This window comes from Choloepus didactylus, chromosome 18 (assembly GCF_015220235.1).
Source record: "Choloepus didactylus isolate mChoDid1 chromosome 18, mChoDid1.pri, whole genome shotgun sequence".
NCBI lineage: Eukaryota > Metazoa > Chordata > Mammalia > Pilosa > Megalonychidae > Choloepus > Choloepus didactylus.
Window position 1 is genome coordinate 35,651,591 of NC_051324.1, and position 21,416 is coordinate 35,673,006.

The following is a 21,416-nucleotide window of genomic DNA, read 5'->3' on the forward strand; positions in this document are numbered from 1 at the left end:
ACACCTCTTTAAGAACAACAATCAGATGCAGCCCCCTTCCCCACTCTGTGTGGACACCTCCTTTCAATATGAGTAAGTTAGAGTAGTCATTGCCTAGATACTCCTCAACATCGAGAAAGTGATTAAACGAGAGGAAGCGGTAGCAACAGACAAGACAGGATTTAACAAAAGATTACAAACACTGAAACTTTATATAAATATATTTATATATAAATATATTTTTTAGATGCTAGGGTGTTAGAATAGCTAGAAGGAAATAACTGAAATGGTGGAACTGTAAGCTGTAACATTCTTTGAAATTTGCTCTATAGCTATTCGTTGAATTGTGCTTTGAAAGTTGGCACCCTTCTGTATATATCCCTACATTTCACAATAAGGAAAGGACTGAAACTGTGAAACTGTAACCCATAACACTTTTTGAAATTACCTATATAATTGCTTGTTGAGCTGTACTTTGAAAGTCAACACCCTTCTGTATGTATGTTATATTTTACAATAATGGAAATAACTGAAATTGTGGAACTGTAACTCATAATATTTTTTAAGTTAACACCTTTCTGTATATACGTTATGTTTTACAATAACGGAAATAACTGAAATTGTGGAACTGTAACCCATAATATTCTCTGAAATTTGCTAACTACTTGTTAAATCATACTTTGAAAACTATCACTGTTATCTATATATGTTAAAAGTTCACAATTTTAAAAATGCATAAAAATTTACAACTGCATTGGTACAAAGGCAAGTACATTAATATTATACATTAAAACATTTTCTTCAACCTAAAAAAAAAATGGGCAAAGGATCCAAAAAGACATTTTTCCAAAGAAGATATACAAATGGCCAATAAGTACCTGAAAAGTTACTAAACATCATTTGCCATCAAGAAAATACAAATCAAAAGCACACACCCGCTAGAACATCTATAATCAAAAAGACATAAAATGACAAGTGTTGGTGAAGATGGGGAGAAACAGAAATCCTCACACATTGCTGGTGCAGCTGCTTTGGAAAACAGTCTGGGAGTTTCTGAAAGGCTAAACAGAGTTACCATATGACACAACAAGTCCACCCAAGAGAAATGAAAACGTATGTCTATATAAAAACTTATACACTGGAGACTTCTGGGAAGATGGCAGAATAGGAGAGGCAAAGCAAACTTTTTCACCGTGGAATAACTAGAGAAAAGGCAGAAAACGACCAGGACAGCAGTTCAGAATGCGAGCAGCCAGAGGGACTTCAGCAAGGACTTGGATGAAAAAGCTGAGAAATTACGACAGAAAGGATGGTGTGAGTTTACTCAACCCTGACCACCACTGGGGCTTGCTGCTATGCGCCAGCTGGAGCAGGTGAGGGAGGAAGTGTGCACTCCCACACTCCCATCTCAGTCCCACAGCTGGGAGCTCCCAGGTGGGAACCTGGAAACCAACAGACTTGTGTTAGCCACACACAGAGACTTTGCTGTGATGCACAGTGCCGACCCCTCAACCACTGTGGGTACCTGATTTTGGGGAGCACAGGGGGGCCCTCCTCTCCAGAGGACAGGGGACACAGAACTGAGAACAGCCACTAGGACAATTAACAAGCAAGAGACACATTCTGTGTTCCACTACCTTTATTCTTTCACCACAGACGCCAGCAGTGCTCACAATGTACACAGGCAGAGAGATAGGGACAAGGAGAGAGCCGCACAGAAATACCAAGAGCCCCTCTACTACCTTAGAGGCCCACAGGTGCACAACAGGCAGGGATCTTGCAGGCCGATGAAAGCAGGGTACCGCTGAGCTGGTGAGTGCTTGGGAAAGCGACTCAGCCCTACAGCCCAAAGTTAATCCACTCAGAAGCCTGCAAATGACCAGATCCATTGTGCCCTCAAGCAGATTCTCTGCAGAGGTGCCGAGTGCCCAACCCCTACTTCCAGGGCTGGACTATCATCTGGCTGAGACACCTCACATTGGACTGCCACAACCAGGGAAAAGCGGGCTTAAGAAGAGAAGGTGCCAAGAGTGCCATCTGCTGAGAAGACAGGAGAGTGCTCTTTGGCAAATTACTATTCTGCCAAATTTTCTATAGATGTCAAAATAGACTTGCATCTCACTAAATAACTTTATCAAGAAAATCAAAGGCCAAGAAATCAGCAGAGAATCACAAAGCACAAGAAGATGCAAGAAGATATGGCCAAGTCAAATGATCAAATTAAAAAGTCATAGGAGACACAGAACTTGGAACAACTAATCAAAGAGTTATATACAAATCTCCAAAACAACTTCAATGGATTGACTAAAGACATAAAGGATATCAAGAAGAAACTAGAAGAGCATAAAGAGGAATTGGAAAGAGGAAATAAAAAACGTAACAGATCCTATGGAAATGAAAGATACTGTAGATCAAATTAAAAATATACTAGAGATACAACAGCACGTGAAGAAGCAGAAGAAAGGATAAGTGAACTAACAGGGCAATTTAATGCAAACATACAAAAGAACAAATGGTGGAAAAGATGGAAAATATTGAATTGGATCTCAGAGATATGATGGACAACATGAAGGACACAAATACAAGAATCACTGATGTCCCAGAAGGAGAAGAAAAACAGTAAAGAGCTATGAAGAGTATTATTTGAGGAGGTAATTGAGGAAAACTTCCCAACCCTTATAAAATACATAAATATGCAAATCAAAGAAGCCCAACAAACTCCATACAGAATAAATCTAAATAGACCCACTCCAAGATACATACTAATCAGGTTATCAAATGCTGAAGAGGAGAAAGTCTTGAAAGTAGCAAGCATACAAGGGAAACCACATAAAACTAAGTACTAACTACTGAACATGCACCATGGAGGCCAGAAAGCAGTGGTATGACATATTTGAGATTCTCAAAGAGAAAAATTGCCAGCCAAGATTTCTTCATCCAGCAAAGCTGTCCTTCAAAAGTGAGGGAGAATTTAAAACTTTCAGAGGCAAACAAATGGTGAGAGAATCTATTAACAAGAGACTTGTCCTACAAGAAATACTAAAAGGAATACTGCTGGACCAAAAAAAAGAACAGGAGAGAGAAGTATGGATAAGAGTACAGAACTTAAAAGAGTAATAATAAGGCCCCCAAACCCACTGAACTGGGATAAACAGTCTTTTCAACAAATGGGGATGGGAGAACTGGATATCCATATCCAAAAGAATGAAAGAAAACCCCTACCTCACAACCTATACAAAAATTAACTCAAAGTGGATCAGTGACCTAAATATAAGAGCCAGTACCATAAAACACTTAGAAGGAAATATATGGAAACATCTTCAAGACCTAGTAATAGGAGGTAGCTTCTTAGAACTTACACCCAAAGTACAGGCAATGAAAGAAAAATAGGTAAATGCAGACTCCTCAAATCAAGTTCTTCTGTGCTTTATGATTTTGACAAAAAGGTGAAGAGGCAGCAATCCAATAGGAAAAAATATTTGGAAAGCATATATCTGATAAGGGTTTGATATCCAGTATATATAAGAAATCCTACAACTCAATAACAAAAGAACCGAATATAAAATCGGTAAAAGACATGAAGATATTTTTTCAAAGAGGAAATGCAAATGGCTAAAAGGCACAAGAAAAGATGTTCCTCTTCATCAGCTATTAAGGAAATGTAAATCAAAACCACAATGAGAGAGGGCAGGGCAAGATGCAAGACTGGTGAGGCGCAGAATTTCATCTCTCCCCTAGAGCAGCTGGTAATTACCCAAAAACTATATGAAACAGTGTTTTCGGGGTCTCCAGTAACCAGTCACACATCGCATATAGGTATGGAATCGGAGGAAAAGCTGAGATCACAGCAAACATTGTAAGTTCCCCCGACCAGGGGTCTAGCGCCCCTCCCTACCCACACCCCATGGACTGTCTTGCTGCTGGCTCCCTGAAAGGGAAAAAAAAAAACAAAAAACAACAATCTGCTGAAGACAAGGGGGGCTCAACCCAGCCTCTACTGCAGAATTGATTAACAAATTAATTCACTAATTTTCAGAGCTGGGGTGCTAAAGAAGAGCTGGGCTCCAAGAACGGGGGGCAAATAAAAGTGGGCACCTAGTACCAGGCTCCAAAAAAGCATTTTTGTTTTTTTTTTTCCCTTTTCCCCTACATTTTGTCCCTTCTCGCTTCTCACTGACTCCTTATCTTTTTGAATTTTAATACCACCACCACCACCACCCCCGCAGGGGCGAAACTGAAGCTGTTGGAGAGTACTTATCAGACAATAGCCCAAAGGACATCTTTAAATGCTCTATTCAGACACTGACAAAACTTCCAGGCTGGGGAATTGCTTTTAAAAGGGACTCTTTTTTTTTCCTTTTTTCTTGTTTTTCTTTTCTATTTTTTTAATCTAAAAGTAACATATCTGATTATTCGCTATCAGAAAGCCCAAGCTGAAGGACTAGGCTAGGCTTGGGGGTAGACAAGAGTACCCAGAAGGTCTCTAAATTCCAGATTCACTGCTGAAGAAGGTCTCCACCCCCGTCTTTAATTGCCAACTCAGGCCAACCAAGGAATTTACCTGGAGTTGCCCCAAAGAGGAGAGGGAAGAAGGGAATAGTGCCGTTGGGAGACAACTGGAGTTCCTAGGATTGGGAGAAATGAAGGGAGGTCCAGCCCAACTGGCAGCCCTCCTTCTGGGAATTCAGATTCCTGCTTCAGTCAGCCACACCCCCAACAGGATCAGAGTCACCAGGAGAACTAAAGGCTCCATACCACCTTAGCTGGTGGGGGAGCTGCGGGCTGGCAACTGGCACCGATTCTAGAGGCCTCATAGGAGGGTCTCATTCTCAGGAAAACTCCATACCCTCCTCATGAGACCTGAGCCTCTAAAGACTGGGAAAATCTGAATGGGTTCAACCATATCTGAGGTGACCCTCTCACAAAAAGGCTACATAGAGGCAGGGCAAGAAACAGAAAAACAAGAGGTGAGAAATTCTGATCAACTAAATAGAACCTAAGTTAGAGGTCTAGAATACGTTGAACTGAACAATAGAGGTCAGAGAACAAAGCCAACCAACAAGAAACCCCTAGGTAAAAGAGAGAAAACAAGCTCCAGAATAAACTAATCAAGAAAACCAGATGCCTAGACAACTTAAGATAACAAGCCATACTAGGAAACACGAAAATGTGGACGAGCCAAAGGAACAAACTAACAGTTCAACCAAGATACAGGAGTTGAGGCAACTAATGCTATATCAATTCAATGAACTGAAGAAAGATATAGCAAAAGAGATGAAGGATATAAAGAAGACACTGGATGACTATTTGTAAACTTGAAAAAACAAATGGCAGAACTCATTGGAATGAAGGCCACAATGAAGGAGATGAAAAACACAAGGAGGGACACAACAGATTTGAACAGGCAGAAGAAAGGATCAGTGAACTGGAAGACAAGATGTTTGAATTCATACACACAAAAGAACAAATGGTGAAAAAAATGGAAAAATACGAGCAGGGTCTTAGGGAGCTGAGTAACAACATGAAACGCAAGAATATACGTGTTATGGGCATCCAGAAAGAGAAGAGGGGACGGGGGCAGAAAGAATAATAGAAGAAATATTCACTGAAAATTTCCCAACTCTTATGAAAGACAGAAAACTAGAGATTCAAGAAGTACAGCGTACCCCAAACAGAATAGATCCCAATAGACCTACTCCAAAACACTTACTGATCAGATTGTCCAATGTTAAAGACAAAGAGAGAATTCTGAAAGCAGCAAGGGAGAAGTAATCCATCACATACAAAGGAAGCTCAATAAGACCCCGTACAGATTTCTCCACAGAAACCATGGAGGCAAGGAGACAGTGGCATGATATATTTAAGATACTGAAAGAGAAAAACTGCCAACCAAGAATTTTATATCCAGTAAAACTGTCCTTCAAAAATGAGGGAGAGATTAAAACATTTTCAGACAAAAAGACACAGACAGTTTGTGAATAAGAGACCAGCACTACAAGAAATACTAAAGGGAGTGCTATAGGCTGATAGGAAAAGACAGGAGAGAGAGAGTTGGAGAAGAGGGCAGAAATGAAGATTATCAGGAAAGGTAAAAGGAGAGAGAGGAAAAAATAAGATATGACATATAAAATTCAAAAGAGAAAATGGTGGAAGAAAGTACTGCCCTTACCGTAATAACACTAAATGTAAATGGATTAAACTCCCCAATAAAAAGTCACAGACTGGCAGAATGGATTAAAAACCAGGACCCATCTATATACTGTCTACAAGAAACTCACCTTGGACACAAGGACAAAAATAGGCTGAAAGTGAAAGGCTGGAAAAAGATTTCACGCAAACAACAACCAGAAAAGAGTGGGAGTAGCTATATTAATATCAGACAAATGAGACTTCAAAAGTAACACAATTCAAAGAGACAAAGAAGGACACTATATATTAATAAAAGGGTCAATTCACCAAGAAAACATAACAATCATAAATATTTATGCACCAAGCCAGAATGCCCCAAAATTCACAAAGCAAACATTGGAAAGAGAAGTAGACACCTCTACAGTAACAGTTGGAGACTTCAACACACGGCTCTCATCAATGGATAGAACAACTAGACAGAGAATCAATAAAGAAACGGAGATGCTGAATTGTATAAAAATGAACTAGACTTGACAGACATTTATAGAACACTACATCCAACAACAGCAGGATACACTTTTTTCTCAAGTGCTCATGATTCTCTTGGAAAGACCACGTTAGGTCACAAAGCAAGTCTCAACAAATTTAAAAATATTGAAATTATACAAAACACTTTCTCAGACCATAATGGAGTGAAGCTGGAAATAAATAAAAGGCAGAAGGTCATATAATTCACAAACATATGGAGGCTAAACAATACCCTCTTAGAAAACCAGTGGGCAAAGGAAGAAATTACAAGAGAAATTAGTAAATACCTTGAGGCAAATGACAATGAAAACACAACATATCAAAACCTACGGGATGCAGCGAAGGCAGTGCTCAGAGAGAAATTTATTGCCCTAAATGCCTATATTAAAAGAGAAGAGAGAGCAAAAATTGAAGAATTAACTGTTCACCTGGGGGAATCAGAGAAAGAACAGCAAACTAACCCCAAAGCAAACAAAAGGGAAAAAATAACAAAGATTAGAGCAGAAATAAATGAAATTGAGAACAGGAAAACAATAGAATCAACAAAACCAGAAGTTGGTTCTTTGAAAAAATCAATAAAATTGACAGACCGCTGGCTAGGCTAACAAAAAAAAAGAGAGAGTGGATGCAAATAAATGCAATCAGAAATGGGAAACGAAACATTAACTACTGACCCTGCAGAAATTAAGGAGATAATGAGAAGATACTATGAGCAACTATACGCTAATTAACTAGACAACTTAGACGAAATGGACAACTTCCTAGAAAAGCATAAACAACCAACATTGACTCAAGAAGAAATAGATGACCTCAACAAACCAATCGCAAGTAAAGAGACTGAGTCAGTCATCAAAAGGCTCCCAAAAAGGAAAAGCCCAGGACCAGATGGCTTCTCATGAGAATTCTACCAAGATTCAAGAATTAGTACCAATCCTGCTCAAACTCTTCAAAAAAATTGAAGAAGAGAGAAAGTTACCCAACTCATTCTATGAAGCTAACATCACCCTAATACCAAAATCAGACATACTACAAAAAAAGAAAATTACAGACCAAACTCTTTAATGAATATAGATGCAGAAATCCTAAACAAAATACTTGCAAATCAAATCCAGCAGCACATTAAAAGAATTATGCACCATGACCAGGTGAGATTTATCCCAGGTATACAAGGCTGGCTCAACACAAGAAAATCAATTAATGTAATACACCACACCAATAAATCAAAGCAGAAGAACCACATGATCATTTCGATCAATGCAAAAAAGGCATGTGACAAAACTCAACATCCTTTCTTGATGAAAACATTTCAAAGAATAGGAATAGAAGGAAACTTTTTCAATATAATAAAGGCGATATATGAAAATCCCACAGCTATCATCGTACTCAATGGGGAGAGACTGAAAGTTTTCCCTCTAAGATCAGGAACAAGACAGGGATGCCCACTATCACCATTGTTATTCAACACTGTGCTGGAAGTTCTAGCTAGAGCAATTAGGCAAGAAAAAGAAATAAAAGGCATTCAAATTGGAGAGGAAGAAGTAAAACTTTCACTATTTGCAGATGACATGATTCCATATGTAGAAAATCCAGAAAAATCTACAGCAAAGCTATTAGAACTAGTCAATGAATACAGCAAAGTGGCAGGCTACAAGATTGACACGCAAAAATCTGTAGTGTTCCTATACACAAAGTGCAACAAGAGGAGAAAATCAAGAAAAAAATTCCATTTACAATAGCAACCAAAACAATCAAGTATTTAGGAATAAACTTAAAACAAGGACACAAAAGACCTTTACACAGAAACTATAAGAAACTGCTAAAAAGAAACTGAACAGTACCAAAAAAAATGGAAGAACATACCATGTTCATGGATTGAAAGACTAAATATAGTTAAGATGGCAATTTTACCTAAACTAATTTATAGATTCAATGCAATACCAATTAAAATCCCAACAACTTATTTTACAGAAATAGAAAAATCAATAACCAAATTCATTTGGAAGGGCAAGGTGTCCCAAATAGCCAAAAATATCTTTAGAAAGAGAAATGAAATGGGAGGTCTCACACTACCTGACTGAAACATTTAACAAAGCTACAGTGCTCAAAATAGCATGGTACTGGCATAAGGACAGATATACCAACCAATGGAATCAAACTGAGTGTTCAGAAGTAGACGCTCTCATCTAAGGACAACTGATCTTTGATAAGACAGTCAAGCCAATGCAACTGAGACAGAGCAGCCTCTTCAATAAATGGTGTTTGGAGAACTGGATATCCATTTCCAAAAGAATGAAAGAGGACACCTATCTAACACCTTATACAAAAATTAACTCGAAATGGATCAAAGACCTAAACATTAGCACCAAGACCATAAGACTCTTAGAAAAAAATGTAGGGCAAAATATCTTGTGATAGGAGGTGGTTTCCTAGACCTCACACCCAAGGCACGAGCAACCAAAGAACAAATAGACAAATAGGAGCTCCTCAAAATTAAACACTTTTGTACATCAAAGGACTTTGTCAGAAAAGTAAAAAGGCCACCTACACAATGGGAGATGATATTTGGAATGATTGTATGGTATGTGAATATATTTCAATAAAACTGAATTTAAAAAAAAAAACCACAATGAGATATCATCTCCCAAGAATGGCTGCCATTAAACAAACAGGAAACTACAAATGTTGAAGAGGATGTGGAGAAATCGGAATACTTATTCACTGCTGGTGGGAATGTATAATGGTGCAGCCACTGTGGAAGAGAATTTGGCAGTTGCTCAGAATACTAAATATCAAGTTGCCCTACGATCTGGCAATTCCACTACTCACTATATACCCAGAAGATCTGAAAGCAGTGACGTGAACAGACATTTGCACACCAATGAACACAGCGGCATTATTTACAACTGCCAAAAGATGGAAACAATCCGAGTGACCATCAACAAACAAGTGGATAAACAAAATGTGGTACATACATAAGATGGAATACTATGCAGTAGTAAGAAGGAATGAGGTCCCAAAGCATGTGACAACATGGATGAACCTTGAGGACATAATGCTGAATGAAAGAAGCCAGACACAAAAGGATAGATATGGTATGATTTCACTAACATGAATCCCCTAGAAAAGGAAAACTCAGAGTCTTAAAATGCAGAATATAGGGGACCTAGAGATGGACAGAAGCAAGAGAAGCGGGAGCGGTGACCTAATAGGTACAGACTTGTTAACAAGGTTGAACTTACATCTACAGAAATTGATAGAGAGGATGGTAGTTCGTTAGTGGGAATATAAGTAATAGTGCCATTGTGAAGATGCATATGATTGAATGGGGTTGTTTAAAATTATGTATCTCACTGATTAGCACTACAAATAGTTCTTGCTTGAACTACTTTATAGTTGTACAAAGAGTTACTAATAGAGTGGTACGGGGGAAAACTACCTATTGCATGCTATAGACTATACTGAATAGGAATACCTTACTAGTACCACACAATACTAGGAGTAAATTAATGGGGCAGGGGATAAGAATTATAGGTTGTTGTGGGTTTTCTCTTTGTTATGGGTGTGTCCATAATTTTTCTCTTTGGAGCAATGAAAATGGTCTAAAATCAAGAGTGATGATGACTGTACAACTAAATGTGGATGCTGTGAAGCACTGTCTATTTTGGACAGAATATATGCTATGTGAATATATCAACAAAAATCTGCAGATTCTAAATAAATAAAGATTTAAGAGCTAGAGAAAATGTGGAGAAAGGTGTTAACTATTCAATATTGGGAGGGTAGTAGAATGGGGCAGCCCCTCCGGAGGGTAATGTAGACGATCCACAGGAGGCTAAATACAGGGTCATCATATGATTAGGCAAGCCCATTACTAGAGATATACTAGGAAGAACTGAAAGCAGGGAGTCAAAAAGACATTTACACACTGATGTTTATGGTGGCATTATTCACCATAGCCAATGACTGGAGGTGGCCAAGGGGTACACTGACTGAGGAGTGGAAGGGCAAACTGCTGTATATACATATGATGGAATATTGTGCAACTACAGAAAGGAATTAAGTCATGAGGCATGCAAAGAGATGAATGAAACTTGAGGACAATATGTTGAGAAAAGCCAAAAACAAAAGGACTTATATTGTATGGTCTCATTTAGAAAATACCCATATGAAAATTAGGGCCCAGATTTCAGTTCTTATAGCAGTCACATTTGTTCTGAGATGCTGTGCTCTATGCGTATAACTTGGTATTGCCTGGAACTTCGGGTGCCTGTGTGACATCTGAAACTCAGAGCTGGAGTTCTGCAGCTCTGAAAGTCAGCATTACTCCATACAGCAACTGTTAAAGAAGCTGAAAAGAGATCAGACTTCACTTAAGAGTTCTGGTTGGGACAAATATAAACCAGAGTACAGAGTAAAAGATGATACTGTCTGTATATTGAAACCTCACCTTCTGTGTGAGACCAAATTAAGATATGTTTATTTTGTACAAAATCTAAATTTTTTGTAGCACACAATCTAACTTAACATGTGTACCCAGTTCATTTAAACAACCTAAACACATGAAGCCTAGAATAGGGAATGAGATCTTGTAATTCTGTATGGCTTAAGTAATAACCTGATACATTCCGAAGTACGTTAGATAATAAAACGTATTTGCAAAGTCCATTCAGGGACTGGAGAAAAAACATGGAACTTCTAAACTTTTCCACCTGGGGAATTACTGACACTCTCTCAAGCATTAGAGACCCCCAATTTAATAAGCCAAGCTCTGGATCATGAGGTTTGCTCTTGTGGAACTTACTTCTCTAATGGGGAAGTTAAGCCTACCTACAATTATGCCTGAGTCACTTCCAGAGAACCTCTTTTTTGCCAAGATGTAGGCTCTCTCTCTCTCTAAGCCCAACTCTGCAAATAAACTTATTACCCTCCCCCCTACATGGGACATGACTTCCAGGGGTGTAAGTCTCCCAGACAGCTTGGGACATGACTCCCAGGGATGAGCCTGGCCCTGGCATCATTGGATCAACAATGCCCTCCTGATAAAAAGGGGGGAAAGGAATGAAACAAAATAAGGTTTCAGTGGCTAAGAGATTTCAAACAGAGTCAAGAGGCTGTTCTGGAGGTTACTCTCCTGCAACCTTCAGCTAGATATTGCAGGTTGCCAATAGCAGGCCAAGCCCCAACCAACAGTATTCCTGAAAACTCTAAAGAATACCTAGGGCTATATCTGATATTCTTTAGAAGTTCCACTAACTACTATTTATTTTTCAGTACTTAAAATTTTCAGATTGTTCCTACGCCAGATTAAGTCTTGAAACCCAAAGGTCTCTCCAAGAACATCAACCAGTTGCATTCCCCTAATTCCCATAATGTCAACACCCCTTTCAACATGAAGAAGTTAGAATGGTCACTGCCCAAATATCCCTGAAGATGGAGAGACTGATCAAATGAGAGGGAAGAGACGTAACAGAGAAGACAGGATTTTGCAAATGATTGTGACTGCTGAATCATTATATGGATGTTTATTTTTAGTCTCTGGTGTATTAGAACAGCTAGAAGGAAATAAGTGAAATTGTGGAACTGTAAGCCATACCATACTGTGAAATTTGCTCTATAACTACTTATTAAACCATATTCTAAAAGTTATTACTTTCCTGCATATATGTTATGTTTCACAAAAAAAAATTTCTTTAAAAAGGCATGCACCTCTCTCTCTAGCTAAGCCAACTTGAAAGGTGAAATCACTACCCTCCCCCCTACGTGGGATCAGACACCCAGGGAAGTGAATCTCCCTGGCAACGTGGAATATGACTCCCGGGGAGGAATGTAGACCCGGCATCGTGGGATGGAGAACATCTTCTTGACCAAAAGGGGGATGTGAAAGGAAATGAAATAAGCTTCAGTGGCAGAGAGATTCCAAAACGAGCCGAGAGATCACTCTGGTGGGCACTCTTACGCACACTTTAGACAACCTTTTTTAGGTTCTAAAGAATTGGGGTAGCTGGTGGTGGATACCTGAAACTATTAAACTACAACCCAGAACCCATGAATCTCGAAGACAGTTGTATAAAAATGTAGCTTATGAGGGGTGACAGTGGGATTGGGAATGCCATAAGGACCAAACTCCACTTTGTCTAGTTTATGGATGGATGTGTAGAAAAGTAGGGGAAGCAAACAAACAGACAAAGGTACCTAGTGTTCTTTTTTACTTCAATTGCTCTTTTTCACTCTAATTATTATTCTTGTTATTTTTGTGTGTGTGCTAATGAAGGTGTCAGGGATTGATTTAGGTGATGAATGTACAACTATGTAATGGTACTGTAAACAATCGAAAGTACAATTTGTTTTGTATGACTGCGTGGTATGTGAATAAATCTCAAAAAAAAAAAAAAAAAAAATAAAAAAAAAAAAAAAATTAATACTTGAAAAAAAAAAAAAAAAGGCATGCAAATTGGAAAGGAAAAAAAAAACTTGTACACTAATGTTCATAGTGTTAAAATTCCTAACAGCCAAAATATGCAAACAATGCAAATGTCCATCAACTGACAAATGGATAAGACGAGTTTATCTATACAATTTATTCAGCACTAAAAAAAAGGAATGAAGTACTGATATATGCTATGACATGGATGAACCTTGAAAACATGCTAAGTGAAAAAACCCAGTCACAATACCATATATTATATGATTCCATTTATATGAAATAGGCTAATCTACAGTTAATAGAAAAGTAGATCAGTGGTTGCCTAGGGCTGTGGGGGGAGGGGAGAAGGTAGTTGAGGGAAATGGAAAGAGACTGCTAATGGGTTTCATTTTGGGGATGATGAAAATATTCTAAAATTGATTATGGTGATGGTTGCACAACTCCTTGAATATATTAAAAAAAATTTCATTGTACACTTTAAATGAGTAAATTGTACAGTATGTGAATTAAATCTCAATAAAGCTGTTAATGAGCAATCATGGAGTGATGTAATGGTAGGGATGGGCAGGAACAGGTTCTTTTTACTTCTTATTCTTTTGTAGTGTTAGATTCTTACTCTTACAATCAAAAAGATTTTATTATTTTATAACCAGAACAAAGCTTTTTTATTTAAAAAATAAGTTGCCATTAAAATATACAAACTATATTTTGTAGACTTTTAAATTATTTCAAACAAAATTTCAATACCTTGAACATCTACTATATCCCAGGCACTGTTCTAGGTGCTTGGGATATATTACCAAACAAAATACATAAAGACCCTTGCCCTTACACAGAACTTGTATTTTAATGGAGTAAGAGATAATAATTAATCAATCAATTATATAGTATGTTAGATAGCATTAAACAAGGAAAAAAGAAAAAAAAAAGCAGGATGTAAAACAAGCAAAGGAATCTGCATTTTTTTATTGGATGGTCTGGTTAGATCTCATTGAGAAAATGACCTCTGACAAAGATTTAAAGAAGGCAAGAGAATTATTATGCAATATAAATACCTGGAGGAAGAGTGTCCCAGGCAATAGAAACAATCTGGGTAAAAGCCCTAATTTATGAGTTTACTACTACTATTTCATGACGTCACTATAATCTAATCAAAATATTCCAACTTTGCACATCTAGGTTTTATAGCATTATTTTTATATTCAATACGGTAACTGAAATTTTAATACATTTCTTTTCTCTCTCTCATTTTTTGTATTTATTTTCTTAGGACAAATTCTTAAGATGAAATCCTAGGTCATCTTGACAGCCGCAGAGCTTTCTGTTTACTTCAATGTTTACGGTTATACAAAAAATATGTATCAGGTAAGCCTCAGTATTTTCTATTATTTGGCACATAAGGTGGTTCTTAAAACCTAACAGTAATAAAAAGAATACTATTATATAAAAAGCACCACTAATGCTACTGCTGCTGCTATTACTATTTCTACTGCTAACATTTGAGTTCTGACCATCTGCCAGGCACTGCTCTCTGTTTTATTATGTATTAACTCATTTGATCCACTCCACATCCTATGAGGTAAATACTATTATTGACCCTATTTTAAGAAATTGAGGCAGAGAGGTTAAGTAACTTGCCCAAGGTCACTGTTAGTATAACGTGATGGAGCTAGGTTTCAAATCCAAGCAGTGTGACTCCACCGTCTATGTTCTTACCTGTAACCTATGGTTGAAAATAATCTTGCCCCTTTTTAAACACTGAAGGCCATTTATTCATATCTTTTATTTTAAATCTGTTCCACAAGTATAATGAATTAGATAAATCATGATACCATGCCAGGAGTAAAAGATTAATCATCGGCCCATGCATTGCCCTTGTTGTGTTTTATATTTTTCCTTTAATAATAATAATATGAACACATGTGATCTCACTGCCCAACAACTAGAAGAACATTACCAAAAACAATCTCTTAAAGTGTGTCTCACCATTCTGTCCCTCAGCTTTCAAGAACTAACTACTATCCTGAAATTTATATGCTCCTAAACAATACATTCAGTTTGGCTTGTTTCAGAACTTTATAAAAAGGTATCTTACGATACATAATCTTTTGGGACTGTTTCCTTCCTCCTTCCTGCAATACTATTGCTAAGTTTTATTCCTTTTCAGAGCCTATATAACATTCTGAATATAATATATCATAATTACTTGCCCATTTTCCTGTTGATGGGCATTTATTTTTCATCTTTTAACCTTACACTGTGGTTTCATAATCCCAGTATCTATAAGCAATTTAAATATCTTCAAATCTCCCAAAATAACCAGCACATTGTTTTGTACATATGTTCAAAAAGTACAAAACAACAAATAGCACAAGGAGCAAATGAAAGTTACATACCACCTAAAAACAGATTTTCTAACCAAGAACCACATTTTGAAAGCAGCTAACTTTCTATATATGTTAGTTTATAAACAAAAGTTAGAAAATTTAATCAGTGGAATACTGAGACATTTTTATTAAAATATAGATTGACTGTACCTGAAAGAAAAATATCTAATTGATTTTAATACTAGTAATAATGACAGCAGCTTATATTAATTCAGTACTTAATATATGCAAAGCACTCAATATGGATTAACTCATTAGACTACTACAAGCCTATACAAGGCAAATACTATTTCTATTTCGTTATTAAACATGAAGAAACCAAGATGTTAAATAACCTGTTCAAGGTCATAGTAAGTGGCATAAAAATGACCCTAGAGTTTGACTTAGAAGGTCTGAGAAAGGGCATGAAAAATTGCATTTGTAACAACTTCCCAGGTGATGTCTGAAGCTTCTAGTCTAGGGAACCAGACTTTAAAAGCTACTATTCTAGTCAATTAACCTTCCCACTCTTCAACAATTCCTCCCCTCATCCACAGCTATACAAGTAACCAGAGGAAAATTCTCACCTCCCTTCTTCAACAAGGTCATAGTTTATGTGTACAGATGCAGGAAACTTGGTAGATTTGAATAGTGGAGTATCATCAAATAAACTACCTTCTTCCCACCTCTGAATGTCAGCACCTTCCTTGGACTTCTCTATCTACAGTCCTTTTCTAGGTTAATTAACCCAGTTCCATGGCTTTTAATACCGATAATGCATGTAAAAAAAATTTGTATCTCCAACCCCAACCACTCCTCTGAATTTAAAACTCCTATGTCCAAATGTGTATTTAACCTCCTCCCCAATGTTTCCCTCCTCTATAATTTGTACCACCATTCATCCAGCTGCTCAAGCTATACTTGATGCCTCATTTTTTCTTGTTTACATCACCAAATCTGTAGATTCTATTTCCCAAAATATGTGGAATCTACTACTCCCAATTCCATTGCTTCCAACCTTGTCCAAGCTACCATCGTCTTTCATCAGGACTACTGTAAAGCCTCCTAAATGATCTATTTGCTTCTACTCTTGCCCTCACCACAGAATAGTCAGTGATTTAAAAAAAAAAAAAACAACAGAGAAACGATCATGTTACTTACTTGAAACCATTCAATAGCTTCCAATCGCAATGAGAATAAACTACAGTCCTTTATGGTCTATAAAACTACATGATTTTGGTGCTTAGAGCTCTTACACTACATGTGTCACCAGTCTCCCCATCATCCAGTGCACTCCAAATATATTAGCCTCTTCGCTATTCCTCAAACATATCAAGCACACTACTCCCTTCAGGGTCTTTGTACTCTGCATTGCCTAAAATCCTCTACCCCAATCACAGAGTTCACATTCTTCCACTTTATGTAGGTCTTTGCTTAAATGTTACCTTCTCAGTAACATCTTCTTTGACCTTGTATCTAAAATAGCACACTTTTATCTTTTCCACTCCCTTCCTCACCCTGCTTCGTTTTTCTTCAAAGCACTTGTTACTACCTGGTATTACATTACATATTACTTATTTTCTTTAGGTTATTATCTGTCTTCTTCACTAGATTATAAGCTCAAAAACAGCAGGGAATATGTCTGCTTTGTTCAATATTGCACCTAGAACAGTACCTGACAATTACTAGGTGCTCATTAAATATTTAATGAGTGAAATACAGCTGAATAAAGCAGTTGACTAGCAACATTCTGCTAATTAATAAATGCAAAATGTCCTTTACACTCATACAAAAGTAGTAATTACAGAATTAAAATAATCATATTATGATCTGTGAAATTAAACGGCAAGGAAATTCTCCTGTTAAAAATGTCTTCCTTAAAAGAATTTTAAGTCCAAGTTTAAGTGTCTCCATTATCTACATGGGAAATTTCCTTTATTACCTTTTCCTGAGAAAGAAAAAAAAAAGTCATACAACTAAAGAAAAATGAACAAACAAAAAAAATTATTTCATTGGCATACTTACCATTTCTTTTGGACCAAGGGTGTAAGCATGAACTTTTTACAAGTGCTTCATCAACTTTTCCTCCGGACATATTATCCATGAACTGACGTCCATGTTCCAAAGCAAGGTAGCAGTCACTGCAACAGTCCCGCTCTTCAACACGTACCCAATTGCTAATTACACCAATTTTGGGAAAAGGATCTTGGTCTGCTGCTCCAAAGGGTGAAAATAAATTAGTGCACTGATCTTGTAGTAATAATATCAACTCATCAGGCAATTTTTCAGATTCCTTTTGTCCTCCATTAACATGTTCATCAGAGGTAGTCCTGAGAGCTTCAAAACGTTTTTCTGTTTCTTTGCCACATTCTGAGTTGCGTCCTATGATATCTAGTTCATCTTCAAGAAATAATCCTGAATTGTTTCCAAATTTTCTGTTCATGACAGCACTGAAGCCGCAGGTACATCTATACTGTGCTTCCTGTGTTGGATCTGGAATGTAAACTCCAACATCAGCACCCTTGATATTCATGTTGCAGACACAGATACAGCAACTGTCAAAGTTACAGTCTTTAAACAAATTCATAACTGATTCTGAAAGGATGAGGTTCACATAAAGACTGTGTGCTTCAGGGATGGAAGGGACAGTTGCAGGTTCAACAGAATTAAGGGGTCTGCATGTAGATGGGGTGGAAGCTGGTGAATACAAGTCTGAATTTTCATATTTGACTGAACCTTGAGCACTAGCAGGTCCACCAGCTCCACGAGGAGTCCTTGGAGTCCTTGGAGTCCTTGGAGTTGGAAACCTAGGGGTGGATGGAGAAGGAAGAATCCCTGCTCCACTGTTACTAGGAGGAGCACTACTAGGAGGCATCCCAAAAGAAGTATGAGTCTGAGGTGTATAAGCAGGGCCATATTCTTGATCCATAGTACTTCCATCACTAGTGTCACAGGGTAAAAGAAAATCAAACAAATACAAAAAGGATCACCATGTTAGTATTGTGAAATACAACTAACAATGTCCCAAATGTTTTTCAGTAACACTGAAAATTATGAAAGGACAATCAGTACAAAAATTACAAGTATAATTAAGACTTATTTCTAGTTAAAATATCCAAGTTAGGTGATTGCTGAGGGCTGAGGACCAACCAACTAGTTCCAAAATTATAAATAAAATCTGAATAACCTTATCCACACCCAGCCATCCACATTTCATGACTATAAATTTCTTATACTATGAACACCCATATTCATTAATTCTATGATGCTACTGATTATAAAACACATCCTCATTTCAGAGATGTTCACCTGTAAAAAAGGACAAATGGCAATTTTAAGATGCTACCAATATAAAACACCCTAATTTCTGAGATGTTAACATGTGAAAGGTGTATGAAATATTTTAAATGTACAAAACAGAGCAGTTCAGAATTTTAGACCAAAAGACAAGGTGCTTCTGGAGACAAATAATATAAGCATAATGGTCTTAAGTTTTCCAATAGTTTATCCACACCCAACTATTAACAATATAATCTATTAACTAGAACACAACTTTCAGAATTTTCAAAAGTCAGTATACCAACTACTTTTTTCAACATACCATGTAATTCTATGAAAAAACATTAAAGCTCTCGCAAACAGCAAAAAGACAAACAGTCCAATTTTTAAAATGGGCAAAGGACTTGAATAGACATTTCTCCTGTGCTGGTTTGAATCTATTATGTCCTCCACAAAAGCCACGTTCTTTAATGCAATCTTGTGGGGGCAGACTTAGTCTTTTGATTAGGGTGGAACCTGTGATTAAATTATTTCCATGGAGATGTTACCCCACCCATTCCAGGTGGGCTTTAACTAGTTCACTGGAGTCCTTTAAGAGAGCTCACAGAAACAAGGAACTCAAAGAAGCTGAGAGAGAAGTCTGGAGAGAAGCTAAGATATGTAATCCACAATTTGCCCTGGGAGAAGCTAAGAGCCGACAAAGACCCAGATGCTTGGAAACGCTGGAAGATGCAGACAGAAAGATGTTTGGGGACGCTAAAGCTAACAGATGAAGTCCAGAGTTTTCCCCAGAGAAGTGAAGACAGGACTTGCAGATGCTTAGAGAGAAATGCCACAGGATAACCAAGCAGAGAGCTAAGAGAGAGAAGCTGAGAGACAGAAGCCCAGAGACATTTTGGAGAAAGCCATTTCGAAACCAGAACCTGGGAGCAAAGGATCAAAAGACACCAGACACGTGCCATCCCATCTGACAGAGGTGTTCTGAACGCCATCGGCCTTTCTTCAGTGAAGGTATCTTCTTGTTGATGCCTTAGTTCGGACACTTTTATGGCCTTAGAACTGTACATTTGTAACCTAATATATGCCCTTTATAAAAGCCAATCCATTTCTGATATTTTGCCTAATGACAGATTTAGCAAACTAGAACATCTCCAAAGAAGATAAACAAATGGCCAATAAGCACATGAAAAAAATGCTCAACATCATTAGGCATTAGGGAAATGAAAATCAAAACTACAATGAGATATTACTTCATACTTCCTAGAATGGCTATTACTAAAAAAAAATAAAAAAATAAGTGTTGGTGAGGAAACAGAGAAATAGGAACCCTCGTACATTATTGGTGGGAATGTAAAATGGTGCAGCTGCAGTTGACTCTGTTCATTCCTCAAAAAGCTAAACAAAGAATTACCATATGACCTGGTGATTCTACCTTTAGGTTTATACCCAAAAGAATTGAAAACAGGGACTCAGACAGTTATTTGTACACTAATGTTCATAGCAGTATTATTCACAATTATCAAAAAAGGGTGGAAGCAATCCAAATGTCCATCAAAAGATAAATGGGTAAACAAAATGTAGTATATATGTACAATGAAATATTATTCAGTTATAAAAAGGAATGAAGTGCGGACACGTACTACAACATGAACAAACCTCACAACATTATACCGAGTGAAATAAGTCAGACACAGAAAGATAGATATTGCATGATTCCACTTACATGAAATATCTAGAATAAGCAAACTCAGAGACTGAAAGTAGATTAGAGGTACCAGGGCCTGGGAGGATGAGGGTAGGAGAGTTATTGCTTAATGGGCACAGAGCTTCTCTTTGGGGTGATGAAAGGTTTTGGTAAAGGATGGTGGCAAAAGTAGCACAACATTGTGAATGTAATTAATACCACCAAACTGTATACTTTTAAATGGTAAAAATGGGAAATTTTATGTCATATTTATGTTACCACAATTGTAAAAATTAACGCTATATAAGGATTCATTTACTATAACATAATTCTTACCTCTCTTTGATGAATGGCATTGCAGGCCCTGAAGGAAGCAATTCCAATTTTCCAACAGTCCAACTCTGACGGTAAATACACTCTTCTGGCAATTTGATAGGAGGCAGACATTGGCTTGGTAGAGTTTTTAGAGGTGCAAACATGGAACATCCCACTAGAACTTGACAATTTTCAGGCTTATAGACATAAGAAAAATCCTACAATATAGAGAGCATAGCATTCAGTATCTCTTCTTCCAGGGGGAAAATATGCTGAAGCTCACCATTTTTTCCCTTCTTTAAACAGAATAATAAAACTATAATATAATTCTCCCAAGTATCTTAATAGTGTCACTATTAAAATCAGTGCTCAAATTTGTTAACTAGAATAAACACGAAAGGATTTCTGAAGATAGCAACAAACTAATTCTAAAAGAAAATATATGAAGTGATTTATTTTTCTAGAAAAATAAAATACCTTAATTTCAGAAGGTTTTGGGCTACAGAATCCCTCATCAACCTCAATTTTGAACTGTGCTCCTATGGTAGAACTATTTCCTTCCAGAACAGTTCCTCCTGGTGTTGTATCCACACTACCATATTCTTTATTATTCACATTCATTGGGGAAAATCCCATAATATGCTGTTCCAATGACGGAGGTGTAGGATACATCTTATGAAGATCTGCAGTGCCTATATTAAATAAAACACAC

The 21,416-nt window shown here is 37.2% G+C and overlaps 1 protein-coding gene across 1 annotated transcript in view; it reads right to left on the reverse strand.

Moving 5' to 3' along the window:
- MED13 (mediator complex subunit 13) overlaps positions 1–21,416 on the reverse strand; it is a 114,332-nt gene that overhangs the window by 39,248 nt on the left and 53,668 nt on the right. Inside the window, exons 14-16 of the mRNA XM_037810829.1 lie at positions 21,182–21,396; positions 20,726–20,922; positions 17,452–18,368 (exon numbers count right to left, since the gene is read on the reverse strand). Coding sequence (XP_037666757.1) covers positions 17,452–18,368; positions 20,726–20,922; positions 21,182–21,396 — 1,329 coding nt within the window. The remainder of the gene's footprint in view (positions 1–17,451; positions 18,369–20,725; positions 20,923–21,181; positions 21,397–21,416) is intronic.